This window comes from Hippocampus guttulatus, chromosome 6, assembly GCF_054856545.1.
Source record: "Hippocampus guttulatus isolate MCC_2025c chromosome 6, RoL_Hgut_1.0, whole genome shotgun sequence".
Taxonomy (NCBI): Eukaryota; Metazoa; Chordata; class Actinopteri; order Syngnathiformes; family Syngnathidae; genus Hippocampus; species Hippocampus guttulatus.
This window is the reverse complement of record NC_141266.1, coordinates 20812168-20831529: the sequence shown is the minus strand read 5'-3', so window position 1 is coordinate 20831529 and position 19362 is coordinate 20812168. Positions and strand designations below refer to the sequence as shown.

Sequence of the window (19362 nt, the reverse complement as noted above, 5' to 3'; positions counted from 1 at the left end):
GTCAGAACAGTGAACATGAATCTCAGTGTTTTCCAGATCGGCGTCGATGTTGCCATTTTTCAGACGTGGGTGTTTGAAGCTTTATCTCCGCACACACACACGCACAGTCGACAACCCATCCGAAATCCTGAAGAGTATCGATGCGGCAATGGTACCCACGCTAGTCTGTTCTACTCTTCCATGACTATGCGCTCTGGTGCCCGCGTTCCCAAAAAGAGGCCGCGTCAGTGAAGTTGCTCGAAGGCAAGTCCGTGAAGTTGGGCCCAGTCCCCATCGTTGAGTCCAACGAGCACCGATAAACGTCCGCGAAAGAGAAAAGCGGTTCGCGTCGGGTTGACCTTTGCGCCACTTGTTGAAGTCAACCGAAAGAGCGCCTTTGTTTGCCGCCACGCATCAGGGTGCGTTTGTCCCTTTACGATGACAACGACTCGGTACTCCATGATGACGTTTTTGTCAAAGACTGCGGGAAGAAGCAAAGGCAAAGCGCCGCATCACAAGGACTCACTACTCTATGATGACGTTTGGCCGAAGACTGCAGGAAGGCGCCGAGCCACGGCCAGTCATATCGCAAGTCGACGGTGGCCGAGAGCAGAAGCGACGCACGGTTCTTTGCTGACTCCGGAAGTGACTCGCGGTTCTTTTCCTGACTCCAGAAGCGACGGGATGGCCAGTAAAGTTTTGCTGGGACTCCTGCTGTGCTACCTGTTGGTCAAACTAAGTAAGTCAACGTCGCTGACGTCTTGATTAGCTTTGACACTGCAACAAAAAAATAGTCCACTCGTCGTCTGCACGACGACGGAGAAAAATCGGGGGCCGATTGGGCACGAGCGCCAAAAGAACAAAATTGTCGACCAGCGGGGGCAGTTTCGTGTCACGGGTCTCTGCCCTTCTTCGGCGCGATTCATCTTTCGACCTCAATTGTTGACCTCGCGACTGCTAAAGTGTCACGTCAAGCCAAGGGTTCAGTTATTGCCGTTTTTCACGGCCCTCTGGATAGGGATCGTCAGTCAGCAGGGAAGGACTACTCGCCAAAATAAATCCATCGATCTTCAGGCATCACAATTTAAATGTGTATCGTTGACATCAATGAATGTAACGCCTTGGTCTTCACGACGATTGTAATAATGTTATCAACCGTGACTTGACGGCGACGTATTACGATCGTCATCAGAATTCGCCGTCCAACAGAAACATACCGAGTGGAAGCGAACAAAAGGACTACATGTCCCAGCGGTCAAACCCGGAAGCGGAGCGCCGGCACGCGAATGACTCATTTCGCCGTTCTGTGCAAAAAAGAACAAAGTCGGCGAGCACAATTGAGTCGAAAAGGTTCAGTTGTGACCTCGAAAAGCGTTTAAAAACGTCGCTCGCCACCGGGCCGGCGTTGGCAACGAAGTGAGCGAATTTCCAAACGGAAGAAACTGCGTCGCCAACGTCATTATTCGCTTTGACTTTGCAACAAAAAGCGTCGGCTCGTTACTGGCGTTCACCCCGACACGATGACGAGTGAAAACGTTTTTCCCCAATTCATCTTTCGACCTCAATTGTTGACCTCGCGACTGCTAAAGTGGCACGTCAAGCCAAGAGTTCAGTTATTGCCGTTTTTCACGGCCCTCTGGATAGGGATCGTCAGTCAGCAGGGAAGGACTACTCGCCCTGTAGCTTTTCGATCATTAATTGAAGCCCTTTGTAACAGACCCACCGGCTGTGGCACAGGAGGCTACAACAGCAAAGGGTAAGAACCTCTCGTACGCATCAATGCAACCAAAATAAAGCCATCGATCTTCAGGCATCACAATTTAAATGTGTATCATTGACATCAATTTACATTCATTGTAAATTGATGCCATCGTGCCGGCGTTCACCCCGGCACGATGACGAGCGAAAACGTTTTTCCCCAATTCATCTTTCGACCTCAATTGTTGACCTCGCGACTGCTGCCGTCGGCCCGCCCCCTCAAAGTGTCACGTCAAGCCGAGTGTGCGCAATCTTTGTCGTCTTTGCTTGCGCAGACAATGCACTCCAATGCTTGAAGTGCGAGACGCAAGAGGCTTGTAAGACTTGCCTGAGCAACCAGGAATCATGCGACAAAGCCACTTGTGCCGAAGGCGAGCAATGTTTCAAGACACGCGGTAAGTTTGGCCACGACGCGCGTCGCTGTCTCGCGATGTGCCCGTGCGCTCCGTCATGCCCTTGTGTTTGTGATGACTTGCAGCCGGCGACGAGGTGACCGCGTTGGGCTGTAAAACATGTAACGCGAGCGAGGAATGCTGCAAGACGCCTTTGTGTAACGGGCTCGCTTCGGCCGCGGTGCCCAACCGGCTTGGGGGCGGCAGCATGACGCTCCAGGTGGCTCTCGCCGCCGCCGTTTTGTTGCCACTCTGGGTGTGAGGGGCCACTTGTCGGCTTGGCCATGGGCGGATGCTAACCTGGCCACCGAGCCCGCGCGCCATTCTCACGGCCGCCAGTCCTACATGAATAAAGTGCAAAACAAATTGCCCGTGTCCCGTCTCTGCCTTGCCTGCAACCGAGTGACGAGTCCTCCGCTAGATGGCGTGGCAAACCGGCTCTCAAAACAGTTCAAAGATCAGATGTCGAAAAACAGAAGGAACACAGCCATGAGAAAAGTGTACATTTTGCCACTCGGGACCTCCAAAATTCATCAGACATCCGCAACCGTGGAAGAAAAGACAACTCGGGTCCTCGTCAAAGCGCACTTTTGAGGGTGACTGGAATTCCTCGTGCGAATGCAGCAACGGGACGAGTTGGACGGAAAGGTGTTCTCCGCTGAAAGTCGAGGGGGAGCTGCGCCGCGTCAAAACAATCCCAGGGCCCATTTGGGGTCGCTCGCACGGATCGACACGAAAACAGACCGGATACAAAATGGCGCGCGTCGATTGAACGGGTTCCTTGACATTGGAAAGGGCAAAGATTAAGATTGTAAATGTTGGCATTTTTTGGTGGGGTGGGGGCGGGTGGCTCCTAGACATTGGAAAGGGCAAAGATAAAGATTATAAATGTTGGCATTTTTGGTGTGTGTGGGGTGGGGGTGGGTCATGACTGACGCGCGCATGCACGAGCACACCAAGGCTTGGTTGTTTTGACTTTACCAACGGCAAAAGGAGAGCTGGAATCCTTTGAATCGGCACCGCAGCACGTTGGAGAGCACGACGACTCGTTTCCTTAAGCCAATCGAGACGCTCTCGACATAAACGTAATGTTAACATCAAAGAATGAAGCATAAAGTAACGCGGCGCCGGACAGATTTCTGACGCACGTATTATATGGATGACGTCCCGCCCGAACGTTTGCAAGCGGATAGGCCGAGAGAAACGACTGCATAACCTCGCCGCATGTCCCCATATATTGGGATATATATATGTAACCAGGTGAACCATACTTACGACTTTTGTAGTGAAGGCTGCCTTGTTTAACAAATGTAGCACTGTCACTTTAAGAGCCACGCTAGAACAAAACACGCGGGAACATATAGAGCGTGTGGGAATCAGACCAGGAAGTGGAGTATGGGTGACATGCATGTGAAGGCGGGTAGTCGTTGAACTGGGCCTACTGCTTGTCCCAACTTGATTCATCCATGATCGTCGTTGTAACCCTGGCGATATTCAGGTAATTGGTAGCTATTTTACCATGAAGCTTGTTAGGTGTAATATTTGGACGGGTGATTTAATTATTTGGATGGTATTTGTAGAGCAAAACATCGTGGTTTGGAGTTTGAAATCTGCCGCTAGTGAGTCGTGTGAAGAGCTGTATAGCGTAAGTGTTTTCGCAATGTTACAAGATGTAAATATGTTTTTTTGACTGTGAAATGATATGAACTGTGTATCTGTTCTTTAGAGGGGAGATCATTTGTGGGTTTTCCGCGTGTTTTGTATACACCCAACATGCCGGAAAGTGTCGAGTAAGTGTGTTCTCTCATCACATTGGATTGTACTGATTAGTCGGCCTGCACTTCTAAGTTTCATGGATTGTTGGGGCTTGGAAATTATGTCTTTTTATTTCTCTTCCCTTATCAAGCAAGCCACTGCTGTTGTTTATTGTGGCGTAATTGTCTTTAATCTGTTAGATAATTTTCTTCGAACTCTTTTAAAATTCAGTTTACATCTCAGACGTTCATCTTAAAGCTGTACAATTTCTCATTGTTCAGTCGGGAATAAAGCCCACATAAAAATTATTTTGTGTCCAGTCTAGTCTTTCCAGAGACTCGGCTACATATATATGGACCTGGAACTGCTGGTGCCCGTGTCCCAGGTGAGCGTGTCTATCCGGCACAGACCGGATACAAAATGGCACGCGTCGATTGAACGGGTTCCTTGACATTGGAAAGGGCAAAGATTAAGATTGTAAATGTTGGCATTTTGGGTGTGTGTGGGGGTGGGTCATGACTGACACGCGCGCATGCACGAGCACACCAAGGCTTGGTTGTTTTGACTTTACCAACGGCAAAAGGAGAGATGGAATCCTTTGAATCGGCACCGCAGCACGTTGGAGAGCACGACTCCTCGTTTCCTTCAGCCAATCGAGACGCTCTCGACATAAACGTTAACATTGTTGGAGGATGATCAAACGGGGAAGCGTGTTGTCGACACGGCGGGATCCCTTGACCGTTCTCCACTTCCCCAGGTCCTCCGCGTGTTCGTTTGATTCGGGCTGAGTTGATGTGCAAAAGTCAGAGGCTGGAAATGGAGTTCTTGCAAGATGTTTTACTGAACGTTCAGGGCACAACACGAATCGATTCGGGCTCCTGCGAGTCTCAGATTTCATCAGGAAGCCCCGAGCAACTACAGTCACACGTACATATAGGCATAGTATGTTAATTCTATTAATTAGGGGCGGGCAGTCCTTCCCCTCATGTAAAAATCAGAAACAAAGAAAGGTCAATGCAGTTCGATCTTGGCATTTTGACAAAGTACAGACCATATCTGCTGGTCCACAAATCTTGAGATTAGGGTTCCTCTTTGAAGGCACTTGACAGCCTTCAGGGACTTTTACGAGGTGGAGGAGGCAAGAAAACCCTCGCGGGGCTGTTAATTAACCAAGTGAAAATAGAATCTAAACTTCACACTACATTCTTTGTTTCAAGCACTTCAGCAGATGTTCAGGACAGAGACTAGTGTCAAAGTCGACCTGTCTATGATACAAAGTTTTAAGCTAAACATATAACATATATAGGTGATATCTTCAGTACCAATTTATTCAAAAAACTCAAAACAAGAACAAACATCAAGCAAAGAAGTGTATCTATCAAAGGTGTTAATCTGTGGAATAATTTCCAAACGGACCTGAAAATGAGAATCGCTTGCCGAGTTCAAAGACAAATTCAAAAAAATAGTACAAACAACCTACGTCAATCAGAGTTAAAATGATCAATTCTAAACATTAAATATGATAAATCAGAACTAAGTTGATAAATAGAGAAAGGTATTGAAATATCCATTATGAACACAAGAGAAAGTTGACACAAGAGTGCCAGGGTGTAGATGTATATAATCCCGATACAAACCAAAAGTTGTAAAAATATCACGGTTAAGGGTAAAGTATGAGCCTTAATGGAGACTTCTTTCTTCTTCCTTTTTTTCTTTTCCGATTGATATAAAAATGATTTATTAGATATAAACACATCACGGGGTAGGACTAGATACGTTTTTTACTTCTTCCTACTCCCTTGAACATAATAACTGTGTTGAACTGTCACGTTGCGAGATGGTGGTGGACCCCAAAAAGCAGGCAGGAGGGAGGAGCAGGGTGAACTTGACGAACTATATTTAATAAAACAGAGAAAACTGAATCCAAAACAAACAAAGTGCTAACAACCAAAACGAATCCAAAGTAGCCAAACAAAACCATGACTGTGGTTAAAAAACTAACAGGAACAGAACCATGACAGAAAAAAACATGCCAGTTGCAAGCAACACAACACACATGACAGTAGCAAGAAGCAACAATGACCCGACACTGAATGTTCGGGCTGGGAGTCCTTTTAAACAACTAATTACCAAATGACCAACAGGTGTGCAGCTGCCGGGGGAGCCCTACAGTGCCACCTGTTGGTCCCTAAACCGAATCATGACATGAACGAAGACCGATTTCTTTCTTTTTACTATTTTATCTACCTTATTTTCTGTCAAATTATTACTGTATATGTTTTATGTTCAATAAACAACAACAAACAAATGTGCAGATGGTTTAAAAAATATCCTTGCATGACGATATTTTTCAATACCAGCGACCTGTTGAAGTTTTGCGCCTTTGTACAATCAGCGGGATCAGTCGCAATGCATCCATGGGAAGGATGAAAGGAACATTTGTCCGAGGAAATCCAAGGTTTTGCGTGAAATGTTTTGGAAAAGAGATGTTCATGGAGGGTCAACATTTTCCAAATGTGTTTGTGCTTCACGAAACCAAAACAAAGGAACGTTTTTGGCAGAGTACGGTACAATTTTAACGGTCCGGCCCACTTGCCATCTGCCCAGGCCGTACGCGGCCCACATTGTCAAAGGAGTCGGACACCCCCGCTCTGCTCTAAACAGCGGCGGCTTTCGAACGGGGGGCGCGCCATGACTCCTCGCTCCAACGTGTCGGACGGAAAAGAAACCAAATGAAGCGGGCCGCTGACGAGCAGGATTCTTCATCCAAACAAAAGTCCTGACAGAAAAGCAAACACCTTTAAAATCATTTGAGTCAGAACAGTGAACATGAATCTCAGTGTTTTCCAGATCGGCGTCGATGTTGCCATTTTTCAGACGTGGGTGTTTGAAGCTTTATCTCCGCACACACACACGCACAGTCGACAACCCATCCGAAATCCTGAAGAGTATCGATGCGGCAATGGTACCCACGCTAGTCTGTTCTACTCTTCCATGACTATGCGCTCTGGTGCCCGCGTTCCCAAAAAGAGGCCGCGTCAGTGAAGTTGCTCGAAGGCAAGTCCGTGAAGTTGGGCCCAGTCCCCATCGTTGAGTCCAACGAGCACCGATAAACGTCCGCGAAAGAGAAAAGCGGTTCGCGTCGGGTTGACCTTTGCGCCACTTGTTGAAGTCAACCGAAGGTGCGCCTTTGTTTGGCGCCACGCATCAGGGTGCGTTTGTCCCTTTACGATGACAACGACTCGGTACTCCATGATGACGTTTTTGTCAAAGACTGCGGGAAGAAGCAAAGGCAAAGCGCCGCATCACAAGGACTCACTACTCTATGATGACGTTTGGCCGAAGACTGCAGGAAGGCGCCGAGCCACGGCCAGTCATATCGCAAGTCGACGGTGGCCGAGAGCAGAAGCGACGCACGGTTCTTTTCCTGACTCCAGAAGCGACGGGATGGCCAGTAAAGTTTTGCTGGGACTCCTGCTGTGCTACCTGTTGGTCAAACTAAGTAAGTCAACGTCGCTGACGTCTTGATTAGCTTTGACACTGCAACAAAAAAAAGCGTCCACTCGTCGCTGCCGTTACCCCCGGCACGACGACGGAGAAAAATCGGGGGCCGATTGGGCACGAGCGCCAAAAGAACAAAATTGTCGACCAGCGGGGGCAGTTTCGTGTCACGGGTCTCTGCCCTTCTTCGGCGCGATTCATCTTTCGACCTCAATTGTTGACCTCGCGACTGCTAAAGTGTCACGTCAAGCCAAGAGTTCAGTTATTGCCGTTTTTCACGGCCCTCTGGATAGGGATCGTCAGTCAGCAGGGAAGGACTACTCGCCAAAATAAATCCATCGATCTTCAGGCATCACAATTTAAATGTGTTTCGTTGACATCAATGAATGTAACGCCTTGGTCTTCACGACGATTGTAATAATGTTATCAACCGTGACTTGACGGCGACGTATTACGATCGTCATCAGAATTCGCCGTCCAACAGAAACATACCGAGTGGAAGCGAACAAAAGGACTACATGTCCCAGCGGTCAAACCCGGAAGCGGAGCGCCGGCACGCGAATGACTCATTTCGCCGTTCTGTGCAAAAAAGAACGAAGTCGGCGAGCACAATTGAATCGAAAAGGTTCAGTTGTGACCTCGAAAAGCGTTTAAAAACGTCGCTCGCCACCGGGCCGGCGTTGGCAACTAAGTGAGCGAATTTCCAAACGGAAGAAACTGCGTCGCCAACGTCATTATTCGCTTTGACTTTGCAACAAAAAGCGTCGGCTCGTTACTGGCGTTCACCCCGACACGATGACGAGTGAAAACGTTTTTCCCCAATTCATCTTTCGACCTCAATTGTTGACCTCGCGACTGCTAAAGTGGCACGTCAAGCCAAGAGTTCAGTTATTGCCGTTTTTCACGGCCCTCTGGATAGGGATCGTCAGTCAGCAGGGAAGGACTACTCGCCCTGTAGCTTTTCGATCATTAATTGAAGCCCTTTGTAACAGACCCACCGGCTGTGGCACAGGAGGCTACAACAGCAAAGGGTAAGAACCTCTCGTACGCATCAATGCAACCAAAATAAAGCCATCGATCTTCAGGCATCACAATTTAAATGTGTATCATTGACATCAATTTACATTCATTGTAAATTGATGCCATCGTGCCGGCGTTCACCCCGGCACGATGACGAGCGAAAACGTTTTTCCCCAATTCATCTTTCGACCTCAATTGTTGACCTCGCGACTGCTGCCGTCGGCCCGCCCCCTCAAAGTGTCACGTCAAGCCGAGTGTGCGCAATCTTTGTCGTCTTTGCTTGCGCAGACAATGCACTCCAATGCTTGAAGTGCGAGACGCAAGAGGCTTGTAAGACTTGCCTGAGCAACCAGGAATCATGCGACAAAGCCACTTGTGCCGAAGGCGAGCAATGTTTCAAGACACGCGGTAAGTTTGGCCACGACGCGCGTCGCTGTCTCGCGATGTGCCCGTGCGCTCCGTCATGCCCTTGTGTTTGTGATGACTTGCAGCCGGCGACGAGGTGACCGCGTTGGGCTGTAAAACATGTAACGCGAGCGAGGAATGCTGCAAGACGCCTTTGTGTAACGGGCTCGCTTCGGCCGCGGTGCCCAACCGGCTTGGGGGCGGCAGCATGACGCTCCAGGTGGCTCTCGCCGCCGCCGTTTTGTTGCCACTCTGGGTGTGAGGGGCCACTTGTCGGCTTGGCCATGGGCGGATGCTAACCTGGCCACCGAGCGCGCGCGCCATTCTCACGGCCGCCAGTCCTACATGAATAAAGTGCAAAACAAATTGCCCGTGTCCCGTCTCTGCCTTGCCTGCAACCGAGTGACGAGTCCTCCGCTAGATGGCGTGGCAAACCGGCTCTCAAAACAGTTCAAAGATCAGATGTCGAAAAACAGAAGGAACACAGCCATGAGAAAAGTGTACATTTTGCCACTCGGGACCTCCAAAATTCATCAGACATCCGCAACCGTGGAAGAAAAGACAACTCGGGTCCTCGTCAAAGCGCACTTTTGAGGGTGACTGGAATTCCTCGTGCGAATGCAGCAACGGGACGAGTTGGACGGAAAGGTGTTCTCCGCTGAAAGTCGAGGGGGAGCTGCGCCGCGTCAAAACAATCCCAGGGCCCATTTGGGGTCGCTCGCACGGATCGACACGAAAACAGACCGGATACAAAATGGCGCGCGTCGATTGAACGGGTTCCTTGACATTGGAAAGGGCAAAGATTAAGATTGTAAATGTTGGCATTTTTTGGTGTGTGTGGGGGTGGGGTGGGTCATGACTGACGCGCGCATGCACGAGCACACCAAGGCTTGGTTGTTTTGACTTTACCAACGGCAAAAGGAGAGCTGGAATCCTTTGAATCGGCACCGCAGCACGTTGGAGAGAACGACTCGTTTCCTTCAGCCAATCCGGCACGCCGGTCTGGCAGCTGGCGGCACCGCTTCACGTGGACAACGCTCACATCCTGCTGCGAGGCCTGCGTCCACGCTCACCCGTCAGGTGGGTCACGCCCGCGCACAACTGCTCGCAGACCAGCCATCCCATGATGTACCTGGCATGACAGTCCACCTAATATGATGTGTTTTTTCATACATGTGTTTGTTAGCTGCGTGCTGCGGGTGTGCGTGTTGGCGCCCGACGGCGGCGGTCTGCTTCCACCGCGAGCGGTGCTGCGCGTCCTTCGGAAGCAGTCTATAAGCGACAACGAGGGCTTCCTGCTCTTTCCCGTCCTCAACGTCGACTCCGTGGGTAAGGACGCGGGCGACAACACTTTTGCTTACTTTTGCCTTTGGTGTGTTGACGTGTGTGTGTGTGTGTGTGTGTGTGTGTGTGCGTGCGCGTGCGTGTGTCCACTGCAGTGTGCGTACTGGAGTGTCCTGGCCGGGGCCAATGCGACCCCATCGGCAGAAAGTGTTTGTGCCGGCACTTGTGGACGGAAAACCTCATCCGCCGTTACCTTGGCGATGGCGAGACCAACTGTGGTTCGCGCTCATGCTCTTGCTAATCAGTCAAGCTAAGCGTTGCTGCCCTAAGAGAGTGTGTTGACTTTGTTATCAGAGTGGGACCTCTTGTCGGTGGCGCTGAGCGGCTTGGTAATCGTCCTCATTATCCTCGTCATCGCTCGAACCCTCGTCTGCTACGGCAAGAGGTCAGCATACATGCGCGCGCGCACACACACACACACACACACACACACACACACACACACATGCGCACACGATGGGAGAAACACTCTACAGATCACTGTGTTTCTCTGGGGTGTTTGAAAGGTTGTGTATGAGACGTAGTGCGGTGCTGAAAGTCACCTCCTTTGTTTCCAATTCATCTTTCCACCCGCACATACCGTATTGGCCCGAATATAATTTGCATTGAAATAAGACTGAAAAAGTGAGGGTGGTCTTATATTCGGGGTCTAGATGTTATACCCACTCACGACGCTAGATGGCGCCAGATATCCTTTAAGCCACAATTATTTTTTGCATAGGGCCACATGAGAACCAGAAAATATTATGGAGGGCCGGATCAAAAGGGTGAACGAAATTTGACATAATATTAATTGGATTTCTTTATTTAAAAAGCATTAATTTGCATTTTTTGGTACGTTTTTCAGACTTTAAGAGTACATTATTCCGTCGTATCGAACGGGATTTGCTTGACTTGGCGCTACTGCGGGCTTCCGTATCGTCTCCCCCTTCCTCCCTATGCTCTGCAACTTCAAGTTACTGTGCCACCTGGTGTTGAAATGCCTGTCATGAATGCAGTTGTTAACATCGAACCTTAATTGTGTACCAACCTTCGGCGGGCCGGATTAAAAAGACCAACGGGCCGGATTTGGCCCAAGGGCCGTAGTTTGCCCACCTCTGCTTTAAGCGAATGCTAAACTTGACTCCTCAGGCCAAAGCGAACCCCTGTCACGAAAAATAAAAATAGCGGTAGCACGAAGAATAAAAATAAAAAATAGCGGTAGCATGAAAAATAAAAATAAAAAATAGCGGTAGCATGAAAAATAAAAATAAAAAATAGCGGTAAGAAAGAAAAGAGAGGAAAATAATAGAAGAGATAACAGAAAATGGAGAAACGTAGTGACAATCTGGGGAAAAGTGGGTCGAAGATTGGCAGCTGAGGAGAAGTTATGATGTAATTTACATTTCAAAAACCAGAAGCCATTCATTTACGAATGTGATTGCACTTTAGATTACATATTTAAATGTTCAGATATTAAGATTTGAATGAGGCAAAATAACATGCTTTTTCTCTCAAATATATTGCTCTAATCATTTGTTTCAGATGTACTGTAATTATTTTCTGTATAAAAATGAATTTGGTGTTCAAAAAGTCTTTTTCAAACTTGAGTCTTGAAAAAGAGGGGGTCGTCTTATAATCAGGGCCGTCTTATATTTGGGCCAATACGGTAGATGGCTTCTCTTACTCCTGTTTTAGGTTTGCTGCTCAGAAGAGTGGAGCTTGTCTTTGAGTGGCAGGGGGAGAGCCGTGTCTTGACTTGAAGGGTTCACGGGCTTAAGAGCCACGTGGGAGCAAAAACATCCATGTGGCGTAAAACTTAGCTCTTCCCCCACCCATTTTTCAGGTCAAAGTACTTCCTTGACACCAACTACTCGTCTCCTGTTGGCCAGGGTTTTGACACAACGGCTTTCATGCAGAAAACCGACTTCCCTGTCAAATACGTGTCTCTGCGTGTGCGTGCGTGCAGGAGGCGAGTCAAAGTGAGGAAGAGGAGCCGATACGCAATCGTGCCCAACGCGGCTGAGGATGAGAGGATGGGGAGCTCCGGCCCAAATTTGGTAAGCACGTTAGCCCGTCCGCCGACGGGGTTGGTTTGTGTTGACCGATGGCCGCCTTTGCATTGCACAGGCGCGGCGCATTGCGCCGCGAACGGCCGCTCGTCACATCCGAGTCGGAATGGGACTGCGACAGGCAGACGCCACCGTTTCGGGTGGAACGTCCACCCATGACGGCGACGCCTCGTGAGTGATGGCCGCCTTTTATTTTGACAGCGATGACACAACTGTTTTATTTTGAAGGACGGACACAGAGGCAGTGACGTGCTGATTGTATGAAATGTTTTATTCATCTTATTAGAATAGAAACAAAGTTATTTTCCAAAGGACAACGACAAACTATTTCACATTTAGGATCAATAGACGGAAAGGATGATATCATGTGCTCATCATCCTGCTGACGTGAATGAGAACATTGTCAAACAGCACATACGTTCGTTCATATAAGCGTTCAAATCTACATGACATGTCAATCTCATTTGTTTTCACCTCGCATTGTGCTTCTTTTTCTTCTTTTTTCGTCGTTTCAATGAGTGACTACAAAGAGAAAATTGTATCTCCCGATTGGATGGCAGAAGCGTCACATCATCTAGTCACGGGTTGGCAATATTGGATTAATAAATTAACGCGCGACACAAATTGACTCCCCAGGCGTAATTTGAGATGATGCTACTCTAACTTTCATTCTACAGGACAAAATGGCAGGATGAACTAAGATCACGCGCTGTAATTAGCTTTAGTCTCCCCTCGCCCAATCACAGCAAATCATTTATGGCACATTTTTGAGGTTGCCGTTTGACAATCCCCGTTAGCCGGTTAGAGACAGGCCGCCCAAGCAGACGTATTTGACGTCCAGGTACTCGTCCACGCCGTACTTTGAGCCCTCGCGACCCAGACCGGACTCCTTGACTCCCCCGAATGAGGCTTCCGGGGTGGATAGCAGACCCTCGTTGACCCCCACCAGACCGACCTCCAAAGCCTCAGCAACTCGCCAGATCTGAGACACATCCGACGAGTAGAAGTAACCTAAGGCGGTGAACACAAAAATATTACGTACTGACCAAGTGGTGGAAGACACTCAACTAGAACTGAACTGGAACAAGACAAAAAAAAAAAATGAGCGCTGTCGAATTAACACTAGAAATGAGCTACATTCAGACAAGAGCTTGTTTAGAACTGGACCAGCACTGATCTAGGAAAATAAAAAGATTAGGAGTAAGAGGACTGGAACTTGAAAAGAACTAGACTACGCAAGGTTAGAACTTAAAAAGAACTGGTATAGAATTATCCGAACACAAGGCTGGGTGGACAAGACAAGGACTGAACTGCAACTTTATGAGACTAGACTGGACTCAAAACTACACTGAACTAGGACTGGCCTAAAGCCAGTGAAAGACTGGACAAGAAGTGAGGTGGACTCGACGAGACTGAACCAGACCTGAGCAAGTGGTGGAATTTGAGGGTAATTAGGCTGAAACTGATTATTAGGACTGTTGTAAATCACAAAAATAACCACGACTGGACTCGATCGAACGGCTTAAGACTAGCTTTTAGGTGATACTGAGTACCATATTTTCCACACTAAAAGGCGCACTGGATTATGAGGCGCACGTTCAATGAATGGCCTATTTTGTAATTTTTTTGTAAGACGCAATCTACAATGCATCCACTAGATGGAGATACGCTCAAGGAAAAGCCAACAATGTCAGTAAAACTTATTTAAAGCAGCGACACAGTTCATTTAACCAACAGCAAGTTATAACATTGGAAGTTATAACAACCGGAAAATACGCTACTCAACTCGGGTTAAAGAACTGGACGAGACAAGAATACAATTGAAAAGAAGAGTTAACACGTCTCGACTCAAAATGGCCTGGCAGTGGATAAGATGGACGCAAATAGCAGTCTGGGGCAGGTTTGGGTGCTCACCTGCTAGACCCACTCGGGAGGCATTGGCGATGGCGAGAGCTTCCTGCTCTGTATCAAACCTGCGCACGAAAACGATACAATTCCGGATTGGTCATTGTCATCATCATGATTCAGATTCAGTTCAGGAAATACGCTACTGTATCCGGTTAGGAGTCGGGCGGTCTCCGTTCTGACGTTTTGGGCCTGTCACACTGGTGGGAGGAGGCCCCGGGGATGAACACACGGAAGACACTACGGGCTAGCTGGTTAGCTAGCTAGCTAGCTAGCGCTCTCTCTCTCTCTCTCTCTATATATATATATATATATATATATATATATATACACACAGTATACAGTATATAAACAAACTGGTGGTGAGGTGTATTAGCTCACCTGACGACGGGCACAAGCGGCCCAAAGGTTTCCTCTTGCATGCACAACATGTCGGCGCTGACATCCGCCAGCAGCGTGGGGGCCACAAAAGAGCCGTGAAGACGTTGACCGCCCCGCAAGAGGCGGGCCCCGCGAGAGAGGGCATCCTCCATCTGATGGACCACCTGACAGCCACGCGGAGGTCGGAAATGAATAAGGCGAAGAACAGCCGGGGTCCGTGTCAACGCCCACGTCACACCTTCAGCTGCCGGTCCACGGCAGGCCCTTTGGAGGTAACAGCGTAACCTAACTCTGACCTTGTCCGCTGCCCTGTTGTTGATGAGCGGCCCCTGCGTGGTGTCCGGCTCGCTGCCGTGTCCTATCTTCAGCTCTCGGTCCATGGCGGCGCCCAGTTTGGCCATGAACATGTCATAGATGGAGCTCTGCACCAGGAAACGGTTGGAGCACACGCACGTCTGAACACAAAACAACAGCAGCCATGTTTGGTGACTCCGAGAGCAAAAAAACAAGGCTTCAGTTTTTAGAGAACCCTCTATTCGGGCTAGGGTCACCTGGGAAGACCTCCCGGCCATTTTTTTCTTGCGCTTAGTTAAATCCTGTTCGTTGGCCCTTGCCTCGCCTGGATTTCGGCCTATTTTACTGCTGCTTCTCCCACCCACCCCATCCTCTGTGGCAATAACTTTGTCCGAGGCTCTGGATGGATTCTGCACCGACTGACTAGGACAAAATCTTCAGCGGACCACTTCCCCGGAAGCGTCGATCGGGAGATTCTGCATCGACCGACCGGGTCAGGTCCCAAGGTTAGCTATTTTCCTTAGGGTGTCTACCTTTGGCGCATCATCTCATTAAACTGACCATTCCGCTGTTTGAACTAACACAACAATACAACACTAACAATAACATGGACTAACAAATAATCACATCCACTGGCAGGTCCCTTTTTTTTTTTTTTTTGGTCCCCTATTTTTCCCACAGTCTGTGAAGATTGCGCTCACCTGTCCCGAGTTCCTGAACTTGGAGGCCATGACTCCTTGCACTGACTTGTCCACATCCGCACTGTCAAAGACAATGAAGGGGGCGTGACCTCCCAGCTCCATAGAGGCCCTCTTGACTGTGTCGGCGGCCATTTTCAGCAAAACCTGACAACGCAGCGCTCGTTAGCATGAGCACAAGGAGAACAGACAGAGGCACGGCGCCTGGGTCTGTTCTGGTCTTGCCTTGCCGGTGGCGGTGGAGCCCGTGAAGGAGATCTTGGCCACCAGTGGGTCGGTGCACAAGACGCGCCCCACCGATGGCGTCTGCTCCCGGGAGCACGGGACCACGTTGAACACGCCCGCCGGGAGGCCCGCCTGGGACGACAGCTAACGAGACGCAACAATACGACAACAACATGAGATCTAACACAAACCCGAAAAACCCGAAGAAGACACAACATATGCCAACGATTTGGGTTTTGTGGAGGCACATTTGAACAAGAACTAGTCTAAACCTGTACAAAAAGTAATTTTATCTCGAACTAGACTGTTTCGAGAATGAACAAAGACTGGATTAGGACTAGTGTGTGTAACGAGTAGTGCGTCATGCGCTTGTGACCTCGGCCAGGGCGAGCGCAGAAAGGGGCGTGTCCTCGGCTGGTTTGACCACGACGGTACAACCCGTGGCCAGCGCGGCGCCGACCTTCCTGGTGATCATGGCGCTCGGGAAGTTCCACTAAGACACGACACAAAGTGAACGTCACAACTAGCCTAAAGTAGCCAAGTTATCCCACTGGCCAATCACTCACCGGCGTGATGATGGAAACCACGCCCACCGGCTGCTTGAGTAGGAGGATCTTGCGATCCTTGAAGGGTGACGGCACCACGTCGCCGTACACCCGACGCGCTTCCTCCGAAAACCACTCCAGGAAGGATGCCGAGTAGGCAATTTCGCTCAGGGCCTCTTTCATGGGTTTGCCCTGAACAAGTAAACGCTCGCCCTTACATCACCCAAACATCATGCCAACCACAAGCTAATGTCACACAAACATCACTAACATGCTAATAATATGCTAACGTGATGCTAACATCATAATTTTATCACGCTAACAACAGTCTTACATGATGATAATGTTATGCTTACATGATGCTATTGTCATACTGACAGTACGCTAGTTTCACACATCATGCTTACACAAAACTAACGTCATACGTATATCATGTTAAAAACATGCTAACACAGTGATGTCACACTTTGCACTTTAGTCCCGCAAATGTCACTCTAATGTCATGCTTACATCACAGTAACGACACGCTGTGTCATGATTCGGTTTGGGACCAACAGGTGGCACTGTAGGGCTCCCCCTGCAGCTGCACACCTGTTGGCCATTAGTTAATTACTGCTTTAAAAGGACTCCCAGCCCGACCACTCATTGTCGGGTCATTGTTTGCTCTTGCTACTGTCACGTTCGTTTGTTTGCTGTTCCTTTGCTGCTGTCATGTTTGTTGCTGTCATGGTTCTGTTCCTGTTAGTTTTTTGCTGCAGTCATGGTTTTGTTTTGCTACTTTGGATTAGTTTTGGTTGTTAGCACTTTGTTTGTTTTGGATTCAGTTTTCTCTGTTTTATTCAATATAATTCGTCAAGTTCACCCTGCTCCTCCCTCCTGCCTGCTTTTGTGGGGTCCACCACCACCTTGCAAACGTGACACGCTGATGTGACACTAACATCTCATGTTAGCATCATGTCAAGTCAATCATATCAAAATGGCGCTAATGCAGTGCTTTTCAATTATTTTCTTTTACCCCCGGCTCTCCAAGAAGAACAAAACATTTTGCCCCCTTGGACTCTGTTCCACGACTATTAGTGGTAACATTGGTCTATAAAATTGTGATAAGTACACCATAGACACTGTATCCTTGTTAACATTAAAGAACAAAAAAACTATAGATCAAATTACAAGAAACGATAACTTTATTATTTTTAGTCTGTGACGGAAAAGATTTGAAGTGCATCAATTTGCCTGAAATAAAACCAATAAATGAGTACCACTGCTACCTACTGTAGAGGATGTGCAATTAGACCATGTCACACGCCTCCAAGTGGGGGTCCGCACCACTACTTGAGAAGGACTGCAATAATGCCACACATATATCATGCTAATGCTCATTGATGCTAAATCAGAAAGAGGACCGGGTGGGACTGACGCTTTCAAAGGTGATGATGGTGGCCAGGTGGTCTTTGTGCTCCGTCATCAGGTTGGCCCACTTCCTCAGCAGGGTGCTGCGCTCCTGCAGCCAACAAGCACAACTCAATGACGGTGACAGCAACATTTTATGTAGTGCTTGTCCTCGTTCGGAACACGGTAGAGTTTTTTTCTTGCACACTTTCAGAACCTCGATCTAATTTCTTCTCGGGCAGTCCCGCTTCCTTGCCATCTTCTCACCTTGGCCGTGACGTCCTTCCAGAGTCGGAAAGCTTCGTAGGCAGCGTTCACGGCACGCTTGGCCTCTTCCGGACCGCAGTCGGCTACTTGCGCGATCTCGGTGCCGGTGGCCGGGTCCAAAACCGGGAAGTCCTGAGTGGCGCCCACCCAGCGACCGTGCACGTAGCCCCGTGTGCGCACCAGCTGTGCGCTAGCGTCCAGGCTGAAAGCGCGTTTGAGCGGCGCGGTCCCGACTGCCGCGAGGAGGCGCGCGCACCGCGTCGTCTTCATCATCGTCGTCGGGGTGGTCGTCAGGCTGGTGGTCGTACCTGGGTAGGCAGTGGGCACAGGAGCCGCTCATTTACTGGGTAGCTTCCGGTCGCTTTCAACACTCGTTCTGCACTCTAGTCACGTGACCGCGCTCGCTCACAAGGCTTTTTTTGTTTGTTTGACGGCGCATGCGTACAGCATACGTGCACGCGGGCACGCGCATACAGGCGCTTCTTCGCGACATCAAATTGGATAATCCAACTTGATCGGTCACTTCGCTGTACACACGCAATAAATTAAAAGAGAAAAATTAGAGCGAAGGAGCACGTGGTGGTAAATTGCCAATTGGGTGACGAAAAACAACTTGAACGGCACTTTTTTTTGGACATTGTCATCTTCAACATTCCCAAGAAATATGTTATCATAAAGCATTGACTATATTGAAATTAATGTACAGTATTGTGCTTGTGAAAATCACACTTGAGCCTTTTGTGTGGACTAAATGGAGCAGATGCATGTCGTGAACTGTTCGACAGTGGTACCTTGGATATCGCAAGACGAAATTTGAGCTGTGAGTGACATTCAAACGCGTGAAGTACGAAGAAAAATACAAATTAAAAACGAAGAGAAAGTGAGGGAGTGAGAGCGAGCGCAAAGGAGGTCCTGTAATGTCGTCACATGTGGCGAGGATACTTCTTAATTTTGCATGAATGACAAAATTACATTTACGTGGTACTTCCCATCAAAATCGCTTCCATTGCCACCAACTTTCACAATGCAAATGTGATACAAGTCCTGGAGCCTTTCTGGCACGCCTGCTATGTGCTTCCCTCCTCCATTTTGCACTGTATTGCACTATTTTTGCAAATGTCACATTAGGAGCATTTGCTAACACGCAAACTTGAGCTTATTTTGGTTGTAGTCAAGAATTATATGAATTAAATTCCATGTAATGACTCTACAGTGGTGTCTTGAGATATACATTGGTCTGTTGCTTACATTTGCAGAAAAAATCCCTCCCTTGTTTCTTTCTGACTTTCGGGTTGAGTGAACGCTGGCGCGTTTTGGCTGCCGCTGCTCAACCCGTATTGTTTTGTGTTTTTTGTTATTGTAAAGTGTCCTTGGGTGTCTTGAAAGGCGCTTATAAATAAAATCTATTATTATTATTATTATTATTTCAAAATTCCCCATCTTACCTTGCAGT

General features: G+C 48.5%; 3 protein-coding genes across 5 annotated transcripts; 2 read left to right on the top strand and 1 right to left on the bottom strand.

The window, feature by feature from the left end:
• The first annotated feature begins 556 nt into the window (after positions 1–556).
• On the top strand, positions 557–2495 carry LOC147204099 (uncharacterized). The gene is made up of 4 exons (XM_086113701.1): positions 557–718; positions 1697–1735; positions 2013–2132; positions 2216–2495. The coding sequence occupies exons 1-4, from the start codon at positions 664–666 to the stop codon at positions 2389–2391; spliced, it is 390 nt and encodes a 129-aa protein (XP_085969827.1). The 5' UTR covers positions 557–663; the 3' UTR covers positions 2392–2495.
• A 4728-nt stretch (positions 2496–7223) lies between these two features.
• LOC147204097 (uncharacterized) lies at positions 7224–19119 on the top strand. Of its 2 annotated transcripts, XR_015101165.1 has the most exons (10): positions 7224–7386; positions 8378–8416; positions 8694–8813; positions 8897–9890; positions 9997–10139; positions 10250–10372; positions 10449–10539; positions 12103–12193; positions 12264–15291; positions 15425–19119. XR_015101165.1 is itself a non-coding variant. In XM_086113359.1 (4 exons), the coding sequence occupies exons 1-4, from the start codon at positions 7332–7334 to the stop codon at positions 9070–9072; spliced, it is 390 nt and encodes a 129-aa protein (XP_085969485.1). In that variant the 5' UTR covers positions 7234–7331; the 3' UTR covers positions 9073–9176. The 2 variants fall into 2 exon arrangements, 1 of the variants encoding a protein (XP_085969485.1); XM_086113359.1 differs by lacking the exons at positions 9997–10139; positions 10250–10372; positions 10449–10539; ... (1 more) ...; positions 12264–15291; positions 15425–19119 and having other exon boundaries at positions 7234–7386; positions 8897–9176.
• aldh5a1 (aldehyde dehydrogenase 5 family, member A1 (succinate-semialdehyde dehydrogenase)) lies at positions 12456–18755 on the bottom strand. 2 transcript variants are annotated; one of them, XM_086113357.1, is made up of 10 exons: positions 17910–18182; positions 17671–17754; positions 16275–16445; positions 16085–16201; positions 15709–15852; positions 15487–15630; positions 14788–14946; positions 14492–14655; positions 14120–14178; positions 12456–13216 (listed from the first exon to the last, which is right to left on the bottom strand). In XM_086113357.1, exons 1-10 carry the CDS (start codon positions 18180–18182, stop codon positions 12999–13001), a joined length of 1533 nt encoding a protein of 510 aa, XP_085969483.1. In that variant the 3' UTR covers positions 12456–12998. The 2 variants fall into 2 exon arrangements, with proteins under 2 accessions (XP_085969483.1, XP_085969484.1); XM_086113358.1 differs by lacking the exons at positions 12456–13216; positions 14120–14178 and adding an exon at positions 18701–18755 and having other exon boundaries at positions 14488–14655; positions 17910–18217.
• Positions 19120–19362: the final 243 nt, after the last annotated feature.